General features: G+C 54.7%; 1 protein-coding gene across 3 annotated transcripts in view; it reads left to right on the top strand.

Annotated features, from left to right (window-relative positions):
* The window catches only part of EPHB2 (EPH receptor B2), a 130,060-nt gene that overhangs the window by 72,473 nt on the left and 43,020 nt on the right, over nt 1-14,567 (top strand). For all 3 annotated transcript variants that reach the window (XM_069034626.1, XM_069034625.1, XM_069034627.1), the window contains exons 4-5: nt 12,204-12,359; nt 13,154-13,489. In XM_069034626.1, coding sequence (XP_068890727.1) covers nt 12,204-12,359; nt 13,154-13,489 — 492 coding nt within the window. The remainder of the gene's footprint in view (nt 1-12,203; nt 12,360-13,153; nt 13,490-14,567) is intronic.

Here is a 14,567-nt window from a genome sequence, read left to right as displayed (position 1 = left end):
CAGGGAAGACCCTGATTTACAGAGAGTCACTTTAAATGCACAGAGGCAGGGGCTGGGTTCAACCTTCGCACGGCTGACACCAGCCAGCATCTTCCAACCTTCTCTTTGAGCAACCTCCCATCTTTTCTGTCTCAAGTTCCTTGCGCTGCTTTCCAGCGGGAGTAGGAAAATCTTGACGTTTGGAAGTATGAAATCTGGTGGAAGAAAGCTTTCAGATGTGGAAGGTGCATTTTGATGGATGCAGGCAAAACCCACCCAAATAATGGGAATTATGAGCTGTTGAAAATTGCCTCTTCCCATCTGTTTTCCGGCATGCTCAGCTCTCAGATCCCTCCATTGAGCACTGCTCCTGATGGATTTAGAGAGATAATTATTTGCTGCTGGTTTTCCCTCATCAGAGCATCCTTTCAGAGAAAGTTATCAGTGGAATGGGGGCCTGGGGACTGAGGGCTCAGCTTCCTCCCTCTGATGTTGATCCCTCACAGCCCTCGATGCTGCACAAGCACTGCAGCCCAATGACACATGGAGTGCACAGGGAATGTAGACAGTGGGAATTGCTCCTGGGTGTTTGTACAGCCATGAATTGTGGCAGTCGTTACACTCCTGCAACACAGGGAGGCTTTATAAAAGATTTCCTAGGAAATAATGTCTAAAATCCCTACTTTATCTTTCCTTACATGCCCGTCCCTGGCACAGGGTGATCTTGACAGGGCCATGCTGGTGGTTCTCATGTGTGGGATGATTCAAGATGCTCTTTGGGAAGAGTTGGAGGTGACAGTGGTTTTCTCAGTCTCCACTGTACAGCCCCACATCGTATTTCCTGTTTTCTGTCAAAAATTCCTATGTTGATTGTGGAGATGTGTCTTCTTTCCTTGGACTTCCTTGGTGAAGGGGCTGGATCACAGGTCTCATGAGCAGTGGCTGAGGGGCCTAGGGGTGCTCAGCCTGGAGCAAAGAAGGCTCAGGGGGACCTTGTGGCTCTGCACAAGTCCCTGACAGGAGGGGGCAGCCAGGGGGGTCGGGCTCTGCTCCCAGGGAACAGGGACAGGAGGAGAGGGAACGGCCTCAGGCTGGGCCAGGGGAGGTTTAGATGGATATTAGGGAAAATTCCTTCACAGAAAGGGTGGTCAGGCATTGCCACTGGCTGCCCAGGGCAGCAGTGGAATCACCAATCCCTGGAATTGTTCAATGTATCTGTGGATGTGGTATTTGGTGGTGGCCCTGGCAGTGCTGTGTTGGCAGTTGGACTCAGAGGATCTCAGAAGGCTTTTCAACCTTAATGATCCCAGCCATGAGGAGCCTGTTTCAGTGGAGCCACAGCTTTTTGGCAGCTCAGGTGCCTGTGGGCACAGCGATTTTGGGTTATCCTTGCAGTTCACTCTGCAAGAACAAACACAGTGTCCCAATGTCAGCTCACTGCTGGCTGGAGCTGCTTCAGCTCAGGTTGCTGGGGAAGCCCTGAAAACGTCTGAGCACCAGAAGTGTGGCTGTTGGGATGTGAGGGAATCCGAGGTGGCAGGGACAGATGGAGTTGTGGAGCTGAGCTGGAGTCGCAGGCTGGCACTGCAGTCCCTGAGCCATGGTGGTGACAGCACCGAGGGGCTCCGCTGTGGGGAAGAGACCTCGCTTCCACTGGGATTGCTTTAGCAAAGGGGAAGGTGAATTTTTTCCCAGTCTGCTCCTACAGACCATTCCTGGACCTTGAGAAGTGGAAACTCAGTTGGCTGTGGGCAGCTGGAGTGGCAGGAAAGCATCTCAGTTCCCAGGGAGAGGCTGTGACTGTCTCCGAGGATGTGGATCCCTGTTCTGGTCCCTCCTCCCAGTACTTGACCTCCCTCGTGGTGAAAAACGTCCTTGTGTCAAGCTGGAATTTTCCATGTGCCAGCTTGAGTCTTGCCCTCCTTCTGAGGTCTGGCTCCATCTTCCTCACACCCCGCAGGCAGCAGCAAAGTCTCTCCTTCGCCTTCTCCAGGCTCACATCCATCCTCAGCCTTTCCTTGCCCACCATGTGCTCCAACATCCTGGTGGCCTTCCCTGGAACAGCCCTCCATTGCCAGTGCACTTGGGAGCTTTTTTTGGAGGAAGGTTGGTTCTCCTGAGGTTTTGCCTTTCCTAAGCCTCCTTCGGGGCATTTTGGCAAGCACAGGTGGGCAATGTGAACCGTGCTGCCTCCCCGCAGCTTCTCTACTCACTGCAGGCCAGGAAGGAAAGGTTCTGTGCAGCTCCTCCAGTGACTTAACCCACCATAATGGCCCATTTTTAATCACCCCTCTGCCAGTTCCTCTCAGCACCGAGGGCTGACACAGAGCAGTGTTGTCATCTGGAAAGTGGCTGCTGGCGCCAAACCAACTGGCGCTTTGAACCTGTCCCAACTGGGTGCTAAGCAGCATTAAAATGATGATTAAACATGCCTGCTCCCACTCCAAGGGTTCCTGGCAACCCCCAGCTCCACCTGGAAGAGCTGCTTGTGCCCTGGGAAGGAGACCTGGAGGGGGTCTGCAGGGCTCTGCTGGAGATGGGGAAGGGAGCATGGGGTGGGAGGGCTCCTGGTGCAGGGGAAGTCAAGGCAGAGCGATTTGGGAATAGTGCCATTGGCTGCACACTGGACTGGGGCCTCTGGGTCAGGTGGGGGTTCCTTTAGAGACCCCATTGCAGGCTCTGAAACTGCTCCTCCAACATCTGGGACAAGGGAGTGGAGATGAGACAGGTAAAAACATTGAGCAGCTGCAGATGCACGTGGAGTACCTGGAGGGGGAGGCACAAATCCATCCCGGGTCTGATCCTGGCTCTGCTCAGACCTGGGAATGTGCAGACACTGCCTGGTCCATGCCTGCTCTGGTGCCCCCAGTCCATGTCTGGTCCTGGGGGTTCTGTGCCTGTCCCCAGCACCCCCACAGTGCCGGGGTGTGTCTCCAGGTTGGCACCAGGGCCGTGGGGGCTGGGGACACTTGAAGGGCTCTTGTCCAGGAAAAGATCCCTTTTTGCTTTCTTGTTTCCTTTAGGATTAAAGTTGTTCTCCTTGGGCTGGAAACACAGAATGTTTGTCAAGTTTACGAGGGCTTCTAGAGAGGCTTTTAGAAAGAACATCCTATCCCTTCTTTTATAGGGCTGAGATAGTATTATCTTTGTTTTAACACCAATTAAAGCAGGAAGGGTTTATAGGATTAGGGGATTTCCATCAGTGCAACTTTGATGTCACCACTTGCCTGCTTGGTTTGTTCCTTTCCCTGTGTTAAACCCTTGGGAAGTGTTCCTGTAATGGTTAACATTGCCCCTCTCCTGAGGCAGAGCTTTCCCAGGCACAAGCTTGGGGAAACAATTAAACAAGACCAAACAAAGTAACAAAATGTGAAGGTCCTGAATTCTTTGGGAGACCTCTAGGAGAAAGCTGGCTCAGAATAGTCACTGTGTGAGTCCGCAGTGCTTCAGCGTTTGCATCAAGAGAAAAGGGACGTGCTGCTGGCCTGAGCAGCGTGTTTGAAATATGAAAATAAAATCGTAGACTCCCAGAATGGTTTGGGTTGGAAGGACCTTAAAGCTCATCCCAATCCACTCCCTGCCGTGAGCAGGGACACCTTCCACTATCCCAGGCTGCTCCCAGCCCCATCCAGCCTGGCCTTGGACACTTCCAGGGATCCAGGAGCAGCCACAGCTGCTCTGGGCACCCTGTGCCAGGGCCTCCAAACCCTCACAGCCAGGAATTCCTTCCCTATATTCCATCCATCCCTGCCCTCTGGCAGTGGGAAGCCATTCCCTGTGTCCTGTCCCTCCATGCCTTGTCCCCAGTCCCTCTCCAGCTCTCGTGGAGCCCCTTTAGGCCCTGCAAGGGGCTCTGAGCTCTCCCTGGATCATTCCCTTCTCCAGGTGAACCCCCCCCAGCTCTCCCAGCCTGGCTTCAGAGCAGAGGGGCTCCCGCCCTCAGAACTTCTCTGTGGCTTTCTCTGGACTCGCTCCAGCAGCTCCACGTCCTTCCCGTGCTGGGACCCCAGAGATGAAAGCAGTGCCCCAGTCCTCCCCCGCTCCATGCGAGTCACCCCAGGGCTCCCAGGCAATGCTGTTTTCCAGCCCCTGGAGCTCTGGTTCCTCCTGTGTGTGCCAAGCTGCCAAGACAAGGTTTGGAGGTTGACACTGTACAGGCGCTGGCAGCGCCCTGCTCCCCCTGCGCCTGGCACTGGGATTGCTCCTGGGCCAGCAGCACCTGGCATTCCTGGGGTGGGGAATGTCCTGCTTCAGGAGAGCACTGAGCTGCTGAGCTTGGCCTTGGAGCAGCTACATCCTGGGCTGCTCTTCAGGTGTCTGCAGGAGCCAGGAGTTTGAGGCATCTGCTGCCACCAGCACTGCGCTCCTGAGCTCTGAACTCACCCCCTGGTTTCAGCTTCCCACAGAGGCCTCTGGAAGTGTGCAGTGAGCTGAGCCTTTGGGCTGCATCCAGCCCTGGTCACAGCAGCATGATGGACACGCAGATCCACGTCTCCTTGGGACAGAACCAGAGAATCATGGAATCACTAAGGTTGGAAAAGCTCTCTAAGGTTGAGTCCAACTGTTAACCCAGCACTGCCAGGGCCACCACTAACCTGCGTCCCCAGGTGCCACATCCCCATGTTTTTTGAGCGCCTCTGAGGATGGTGACTCCACCACTGCACTGGGCAGCCTGTGCAAGTACCTGACCATTCTTTCCATGACAAAATTTTCCTTAATATTCAATCTAAACCTCTCCTGGCACAATTTGAAGTTGTTTCCTCTTGTTCTTTTGCTTGATACCTGGGAGAGGAGACTGACCCCAAATAGGGACAGGGAGGTCCTCTCCCCTTGTGTATGGACAGCCCTGACAGGATAAAAATGCTGGATTATGGTCCTCTCCATCCGTACTCTGAGGATGTTGGTGACATCCCAGTCTCCCATGCTCAGGCAGGAACAGAAAATTTTCCTTTCTCTTTAAGAACCCGTGACACGCTGGGGAGGCTGAACCAGGCTGACCTGGCAGGTAAGAAATTCCAGGCATTTCTCTCTGACAGCCAAATCCCATCAGCACTGATGGATGTGCCCTCCCCCCAGCAGGACGGGGGGGACTCGCAGGTGTGTTGCCCACAGGTGTGCTGGGCTCACCAGATGCCTGAACTTGGGAGCAGTGCTGGAAGGGAGGTGACCTTGTGAACCCCGGGAACCTGCGGGGGGGAATTTGTGGGGAAGCGTCTCCCAGGTGAGAGCTCAGCTCTGCTGCCGGAGCACAGCACTGGGAGGGAGCTGCCAGGGCTGGGATGAGGCTGGTCCTGCCCAAGGCTGGGGATGCTCTCAGGAGAGCATGGAACTGTACCTGCCTGGATTTGGTGTGTGAGGAGCACCATCGGTTTGTCCCCTGGTGTCCAAAGGATGGACCCTTGGCCCTTGGTCTGTGGAGCTTTGGGCTAAGGACAGCCTGGCCAGAGGTCAGGGTGTATTTATCCCTTGCAGGACCTTCCAGCATTGTGTGTTTTGGGGAGCTCCCAGAGCAGGGCATCACTCTGCCCTGCCCTGTTCTCTCCAAACCTCTGTGACACCCCAGCACTAAGGTCCTGTCACAGCCCCACGCTGTCCCAACACTGTCCCTCTTCCCAGGGACCAAGGGACACAGGAGATGATGCTGAGAATGAGATGTGAGCTCTTAAACCACCACGAGCTGGACACGTAGGGCACTTTTGAGGGAGTTGTGTCTGTGGGAGCGTGGGGTGGAGCTGGGGCAGGTGAGGGGGCTGGTGGGGAGCACCATTGCAAGGAATGTGGGGTTTGGAGTGCTGGCACCTCCAGCTGTGAGGCCGGAGCAGTGGTGCCCGTGGGCAGGTGATGGGCCCCAGGTGATGTCCTGGAGCTGCTGGTGAGGTGCAGGGTGTTGGCCCTGTCAGTGGGGACGTGTCTGTGAGCCAGGATGCTTTTGCAGCCTGTCCTGTCTTGCTTCCATTCCCATCCCATGGAGAATGATGGGGTTAAACAGGAACATTTGAGTTGGGACCTCTCCCGCTATTGACAATTCTGTAATCCACATCATGGAGGTTCCCCTCCAGTTAATCTCATTTAACCCTGTTTTCCCTCCTGTATTTCCCTCCCCTGCTCTCCAAATGCTGTCAGAGCTGTTGGCAGTGACAGCACCTGGCAGTGGCATTAATTGCTTATCTGAGGATGAGGTAACAGCGTAGGCTGCCAATTAAATTTATCCCTAAGGAAACCGGAGGACCCGTGCGGCCCCGGGAAGGGAGAGTGCAGAGAGCTGGCACCTACAGCTCCCACTCCTCGCTCTTTGCAAGCTAGCAGCCAGCTCCAGGACCCAAAGGGCTCAGGTGTCACCTCCTGCCTCCTCAAGGCCAGACCGAGTCCTTGTCCCTGCAGCACTCTCCAGGCTGGGGACACCGGGGAAGAGTTGGAAGTGGATCCAAAGGCAGCATTGCTCCTTTGGGTTGTCCAAAGGCCACCCTTTCACTATGAGGACAAACACCATCAGGTGAGGGACAGGGGACAGGAACAAGCAGAGGATGGACAAATTTACAAGTGAGACAAAGTGAGACCTGTTTGGATGCAGAACTGAAAACAAGGCTCAAGGTGCAAGGGACAGAATGGAGCAGAATATGGGAAAAGTGACAATGTCATTGTAACACCCACCTCATCTTCCAAGCAGGGTATGGTTGATGAAAGGAAAAAGGAGGAAATTCAGAGCTGGTTGGACATAATAGTTCTGCACAGAACATCATAAATGGCTTTAAACTGTAAGAGAGTAAATTTAGGTGGGAGATTGGGAAGGAATTCTCCCCTGTGAGGGTGGGGAGGCCCTGGCACAGGTTGCCCAGAGCAGCTGTGGCTGCCCCTGGATCCCTGGCAGTGTCCAAGGCCAGGTTGGATGGGGCTTGGAGCAGCCTGGCATGGTGGAAGGGGCTTGGAGCAGCCTGGCATGGTGGAAGGGAATTGAACCTGAGATGAGCTTTAAGGTCCCTTCAAGTCCAAACCATCCTGTCATTCCATGATTCCATGAAATACCCCACACCCCACAAACAGTGGAGAGCCAGAAGTGCTGGTGAGGGAGGGTCTGGGGTCTCATGTCCAGCCCCCATTTGCACTGGGGCTGCCACCAGCATGAGCTCAAGGCAGCCATGGAATTCTGCTCCATCTCCCCCAAGGGTGGAACTCGACCACCCCTCTCCCAGGTCAGCACCATCTTTTGGAGAAGGGGATTTTCCTAATGTCCTGTCTGAACTTGTGGTCCTTGTCCTGTGTTGCAGGGTCTGGCACCCTGAGAAGTGTTTGGCTCTGTCGTCAGCAGGTGCAGTTAGATCCCCCCTTACCCCGGTATCCCCAGTTACCCCATGCAGCTCTTCCCACCTCCCCTATGTCCTGTGCCCCAGGGATGACCATCTTGGTGACCCTCCACTGGACTCTCCTGCTTCTCTCTATCACCCTGGGCAACCCTAGTCCAACCATGGCAGCATCCCCAGTGCCTGGCAAGGGAAAGGAAAACACCTTCCCCGATGTCCTGGCCATGCTCCTCCTGGCTTGGCCCAGGACATTGTTTTCCTTATTCTCCATAAGAGCATATCTGTGGGACTCATTCCATGTGGGGTCAGAGTGGGAGCAGCACTGTGGGGTAGGGTTTGTGGGGTGATGAGGGTGCCTGTGGGACAGGGACCCCAAGAGCATGGAGGGGGGATCCCAAAAGCATGAAGAGGGACCCCAAACCCACAGAGGAGGGCAAGGGGCAAGATGTGGCCAGGGCGACCAGCCCTGGGTCCTGCAACAGCAGGGAAGCTGCAGAGCCAGCCCCCAGCCCCGGCCCCGCAGGGAGAAAGGAGCCAGTGGGGAGATAAGGCTGGGGATTTAAGGCTCCTGGCAGATCCTGACAGAGCCAGGGCTGCCTGGTTTCCATCAGCCTTTAAAAATGCCTCACTGGAGTGCAGGGATCCTTGCTGCCAGGAGAAACAGGGCCAGGCAGAGGGGGCGAGGAGAATCCTTCCTTCCTCAGAGCCCTCAGCACAGGCTGAAGGTGCCATTTTAGGAACTTTATTGCAGGAGGGAGCTGTTTGCTCAGAGCTGTTTCCAGGAGGGGCCTGGGCTCTGAAGGCCAGGGCAGTTTGGGATGCAGAGGAGCCTGTTTGGAGCCTGCCCAGCTCACACTGGATTAATTAAACAGTTGGAGAGAGGCAGTGAGACACGAGGGAACAGGGAACCCCTCTGTGGCCCCTCCTGCACGTTTGGCCAAAGGCTTCTCCTGAGCCATGGGATGCCTTTGCCTGCTGAGCTGCCCTGGGACAGGAGGGCTGGAAGCTTGGTGCCAGCAGCAGAGGTGGCCTTGCCTCCCACATCCTGGCGTGGTCCTCTGCAGGGAGGGCAGGATCCCCCGTGGGTTCTTCCCTTCAGGAGCTGGACTTGATGATCCTTGTGGGTCCGCTCCAGCTCAGTTTGTTCTGTGGTTCTGTGATTCCCAAAGCACGTGCCTTCCCAGGCATGATCACCTTTCCATGCCCTGGGAATGAGTGAATGGGAAGCAAGGACCCCTGGTGCTGCTCAGCATTCCCAGCCTTGCTGGAGAGAGCCACAGCCAGGACTGCAGGCTGCCTCCGAAGCTGTACCCCAGCGAGGCAGCCATCCAGGGATCTGTGCAGCAGTGAGGCAATTAAAGGTCCATCTGTTCCCTGTGAACCCCTGTTAGCGTCCCATTGGTGCTGGAGGTGTGGGAAACTGCTGCAGTGATGGGGCCAGAGACACCAGCACCGTAATTGCCCTCCAGGGATGAGGGATGCTCAGATAAAGTAAAAATTTCTGTGCTTTCGCTGGTTCCATTCCCTCTTTCCAAGCAGGAATTTCTAGGGATGTCCTTGCTGCAGGCCTAAGGAAAAGCAGCAATGTCCTAAAGCTGCTGTCACCTCCCAGGGCAGAAAACTGGGGTGTCCTCATGTCTGTGCCAGGCTGGACATGAGGAAAAGGTTCTTCCCCCAGAGGGTGCTGGGCACTGCCCAGGCTCCCCAGGGAATGGGCACGGCCCCGAGGCTGCCAGAGCTCCAGGAGCGTTTGGACAGCACTGCCAGGGATGCCCAGGGTGGGGCTGTTGGGGTGTCTGTGCAGGGCCAGGGGTGGGACTGATGATCCTTGTGGGCCCTTCCCAGCTCAGGATATTCCGTGATTCTGTGATGCTTCCAGCACATGGTGAGAACATTCCCATTGTTCAGGCAGAAGGGGGTTTAGCCCCTGTGTGAAGATTTCACTTTTGATTTGCTGTTTACTCTGGAAACAAGAAATTGGGTGGATTCCAAAAGAAAAGCTGTTTTCTCACCCAGGGGATGACCTGGAGGGAGCAGAACAGTTTTGAACACAACGTTCATTTATTTTACTTTTGGAGGTTGTCATTACTTGAGAAAAATAAATCAGTAAAAAAAAAGGGCTTTGCGTCAAATTTCAGTGATTTTCCTGTCTTTCCGCATGATTTCAGAACATTTAACTTTGGAGAAGTCCTGATTTTTCCAGGATTGTTTTATCCCATGCGGGATCTACTGGGGAGGAGGGGACTTGCCAAAACTCCTGGCTGTGTTTTGGTGGCTCATGCAAAGAGTTTCAGCATCCCAGCTTGGTATTTTTGAGGAACAACCATTGAGTCCCAGTTTTTATCCCTCTTCAGCCACTGACCTGTGCCAGGGCCAATGTGGGGAATGTTTTTATCCCTTGGAGTAGTCACTACATTTCGCAGCCTGGGCGCTTTTTGGATGTCTCTCTGTCTTGATGCAGAAGAAGCATTACAGGAAAGTAGCTATTTTTAAAATAAACCTCAGGAAGGTGAAAGAGGCCCCTGTCTGAAACCATCCTTGCAGCGATGACCCTGCATTTCACCCAGGCTGCCAGATGAGAGCAATTTTATGTGTTGGTCTTTTTGTGTGTGTCAAATATTGGTATTAGTGCAGGAAGCCTGTTATCATGTCCCCATTGCTGCTGGGGAATGCAGAACTGCCCAGCCATCACCTCTCCCAACAGCTTAACACGCTCCGAGATGGGCTGGTCCCGAGGGAACTGGGTCAGGAATGGAATCGAACGGGTGAGGGATCGATGGAAACATCCAGGAACATGAGGAGAATCCCGTTTTTCAACAGCTCCTTTGACCATTACAGGAAGGAGGGACTGTGCAAATGGGAAGGCTGATGGAATTTTTCTGTAGAGCTTTTCTCATTGGAAACTCAGGATAATTCCAGAGGAAGGGAGATGAAAAGTGAAAAAAAAAACCCTTCTTTTTTTCCTTTTTTCCCAAATGAAAAATAGCTACTTCTTAGCAATGGCTCTTGCTCACAGCAACCCCAGTGAATGCTTTTCCCAGGCTGTTTTCTGATCTGCCTCATTCCTGGGAGCCTTGGCAGGCGACTGAAGGAGAAGTTTGTTAAACTTGTTTCAGCACAGGAACCACCTGGCTCCCCCCAGGCTCTTCAGGCTGTGTCAGAATGAACAGCAGCAGAAAGTCACAACAGGAGTAACCACAGAGGAACGCTCCGAGCCAAGCTTTTCCTTGGGCACTGGTGATCCCTGGGCTTGGAGGGGACTTTCTGGTGCTGAGAGCTTTGCAGGGCTGTTTTTATCCATGAGTGCTGGATCTGGGAGTGCTGGATCACAGCGTGGTCCAGCCTTCACCACCACTGGCTGTAGGCACCACACACCCCCACGGCCCTCTCGCCCACCCTGTGGGACTGGACACACGTGGGGTTGAAGGCCTGCTGCTTATGGAGCATCTTCTTCACCTGTGAGGGGCTCAGAGCCCTGGAGGGAGAGCCCAGCCTGCTGCTACTGCTCAGCAGAGCCAGCAATTCATTTGTAATATTGAGTCATAAAATCATTAAAGTTGGAAGTGCCTCCTAGGATCATCAACTCAGCACTGCTGTGTCCACCACTAAACCATGTCCCACATCTACAAAGTCATGAAGACAAAACTCTGTGGGGAGTTGCAAAAGGACCCTATGAGACAGCGTGACCAGGGAGTGAGAAGGCAGTTGGAATTGAAAAGACTTGAGGTGATACAAATGGGAGAAAACAACCCCAGGTTCATGGAATGGTGGAATCACAGAATGGTTTGGGCTTGGAGGTGCCTTAAAGACCATCTGCCATGGGCAGGGGCATCTTCCAGTTGACCAGTTCACACACACCTGCACAGAGATGAGCTGGGAGTTGGCCCTGTGTCCCTCACGACAGATCTTGGGGCTTTCACAGTCAGTACCATCATGGTTAAAAAATAATGTGAGCACTGCTGAAGAAAGAAGAGAATAAAACAATCAATGTCATTATGCAGTGTGGAGCATGCCAGTGGTTTGGACAACCCTAGAGGTCGTGGACAAGGTGGATGGTGATTGAGCATCCATTGGCAATGGAGGTGTGGGATGGCATCAGGAATGGCAGCTTTGCTTCGAAGCAGAGAGCAGCAGTTTCTTCCTGCAGCAAGTGGTTACAGCACAGGGCTCTTTGGGGCTCAAACAGGTGCAGGACATTTGCAGGGAATACAAAAATGAGTGGGTAACTTAGTGGGAGAAACACCCATGTGGGGTATTGAGTGCAAGGAGCTGCATCTTAGAAAGGAGTGGGGAAGTGTTGAGGGCAACACGTGCACCTGGTTCATGCCTTGCTCTTTGGGTGGTCATGGAATCGTGGAATATCCTGGGCTGGAAGGAACCCACAGGGATCAAATCCAACCCTTGACCCTGCACAGACACCCCAGCAATCCCACCTTGTGCCTGGCAATGGTGTCCAAACGTTCCTGGAGCTCTGGCAGCCTCGGGGCCGTGCCCATTCTCTGGGGAGCCTGGGCAGTGCCCAGCAGCCTCTGGGGGAAGAACCTTTCCCTGATATCCAACCTAAACCCCCCTAACAGTTGCTGTTGGGGGGAGGATTCTGGTGTCTGTGGTCTGATCTGGTACAGCCACTCACATCTTCTTATGTGGCAGTGGCTAAAAATCTGCTCTGTAGGCATCCCTACAACCCCTGTTCTGCACTCATGGCTGGGGAGTGGGGACAGAGGTGTCTGCATGGGGACCCATCTCTGCAGGTGCCTCCTCAGGGCCTTCCAACCAGCTGCTCCTTCTCCACTGTGTTCACTTCCAGTTGTCAGGATTTCCTTTGAGCTCTGCAAAGCCCCAAGGGTTGTTTTGGCAGCAGTGCTGGGCTCTAGGCATCCCCCCAGCCCCCTTCTTGTTGCTCACACTGCTCTCCTTCTCTTCCAGGCTGCCCCTCGGGGACATTCAAGGCCAGCCAGGGGGATGAAGGGTGTGTCCACTGCCCCATCAACAGCCGGACAACCTCGGAAGGGGCCACAAACTGCGTGTGCCGAAATGGATACTACCGAGCCGACGCCGATCCCGTGGACATGCCGTGCACCAGTATGTGGGTCTGGGCAACTGGGAGGGGACCATGTGGTGGGGAAAGGAGATGATCATCAGTCAAAGCACTGAGGGATGCTTGACAAAGGTGTCTATCCCAGTGGGGTGTTGGGGGACACTACACAAACTGACTGGTAAATTTTGCCAGGGCTGTCGTGATGCCTTGAGAGGCCACCTAAAAACAGAGACTAGACAGGACTAAGGGAATAAAGGTAGTTATTTATTTGAAAGGCCTTCAAAGGTACACCCTGGGGAGGCAGAGGCTATTGCCAAGATGGACCCCAGGATGGACAACAGGTCATGAGTTCTTCACACTTTTATAGGTTTGGTTCATTTGCATATCAGGGTTAATTCTCCAGTTAAAGCTTCAGTTTAATTATGTGGTTTTAGTTTCCCTTCAGCTTGCCCTGCTCTCAGAGGCTTTTGGTTTATACTTTTCGGGCCCAGGACAGTCTGAGTGTCCTTGAAGAGCAGGCCTGGAGAGGCTTTGTTATGTCTACCCAGCATGAGAGAGCAGAAATTAACAGCTCCAAGAAACTCCAGAGTTACATACCAGGCAGTGCAGGATTCGAAAAGTAAAAAAGTTAAAACCTAAGGCATCAGTCACACAATCCAATTAGCCTGGGATAAGAGGACTGGTTTTATTCCCACTCTTGCCTTTGGTTGTCCAGCTTGCTGCACACATCCCTGACACCAAGAGAAGCATCCGGGTCAGCTCATGCAGAGTCCTGCCCAGGGATGGGGAGGAGGGGGGGTGCAGCTGTCTCACACCTTCCTGTCTGTTCCCTTTCCAGCCATCCCGTCCGCCCCCCAGGCCGTGATCTCCAGCGTGAACGAGACGTCCCTGATGCTGGAGTGGAGCCCTCCGCGGGACTCCGGGGGCCGGGAGGACCTGGTGTACAACATCATCTGCAAGAGCTGCGGCGCGGGGCGTGGGGCCTGCACGCGCTGCGGGGACAACGTGCAGTTCGCCCCGCGCCAGCTGGGCCTCACCGAGCCCCGCATCTACATCAGCGACCTGCTGGCACACACCCAGTACACCTTCGAGATCCAGGCCGTCAACGGCGTCACCGACCAGAGCCCCTTCTCCCCGCAGTTCGCCTCCGTCAACATCACCACCAACCAGGCCGGTAAGGCCCAGAGCGGTGCCTTCAGCAGAGCTCTCCATGCTGGGTGGGGTGGGCAGCATCTCTGGGCTGTGCTGGCTGAGGCCCTGTGGGCTGGAAGGGGACAAGAGGTGGGGTGAGGTGTTGCTTATTCCGTAATGTCAGCGGTGCTGAAAGTGCCTGGCAATTTTCAGGTGAATCCCAAGCCTTGGGTGTGAAAATATCCCTTATTTCAGCGAAAAGCTGGAGCGTGCCCCAAGGCAGAGCTGCCTCCCCATCATGGCAGCAGAACAGCTCATGGCACTGTCCCCTGGTGTCACAGCATCACTCTCCAGTGCTGGGTGTGTGGCTGGGCCTGAGGTTGTTGCCTCAGAGCATCGTTGCAGGCACCGTCAGAGTGTTGCAGACACACTCCCGGTTCCTGGGGAGGGAAGGTGAGGTGGCTCCAGCATTTCAATAGGAGCTGCAACCCCTGCTTGGACTGTAGAGAGAGCCAGGACAGACTGAGAAAGCCAAGGAGAGCTGCACAGAAGAGGGGCTGGGAGATGAATATTTGGGATAATGGTCTGGGAATCTGCTCCAGTTCCTGTGCCACTGCAGAGTCACTTGGTGAAGCAGCTGGAGCACAGAGCTGGGAGGGTTTCATTCAGGATCTCCAGCTCTGTGCAGGGTGTCTTTGCTGGGGGAAGGGGTGGTCAGAGTGGCTGGCAGTGCTGCTCCCAGGAGGGTCACCAGCAGCCCCCTGGCAGCTATGCTGGTGGCAGGGAGCCCCACCAAGCTGCTGGCCAGGGGCTGCCTTCCCAGCCCACCTGGAAGCCATCTGGAGCTGGGCACGGCTGGGGCTGGGGCTTGGCTTGATGGGATTGAGGTGGAAGGATGCCAGTGAGGCACAGCCCTGCTTGGGAGCAGGAGAGACTCTGGTCCCTCTGAAGCTGCCCTGGACACTACCTGACCTCCAGGGCTGAATTTGGAAGCTGTGGGTGAATTGCCTGGAGGCCGTGGTGTGTTCTGGCTGCAGGGGATGGTGGGTGGGGTAAAAGCAGTGGGGCAGGTGGGCATCACCTGAGCATCACTTCCAGAGGGAACCTGCAAATGTGTCTGG

The sequence above is a fragment of the Aphelocoma coerulescens genome, chromosome 21 (assembly GCF_041296385.1).
Source record: "Aphelocoma coerulescens isolate FSJ_1873_10779 chromosome 21, UR_Acoe_1.0, whole genome shotgun sequence".
NCBI lineage: Eukaryota > Metazoa > Chordata > Aves > Passeriformes > Corvidae > Aphelocoma > Aphelocoma coerulescens.
The sequence above is the reverse complement of the archived record's forward strand: the minus strand, read 5'-3'. Positions and strand labels throughout refer to the sequence as shown.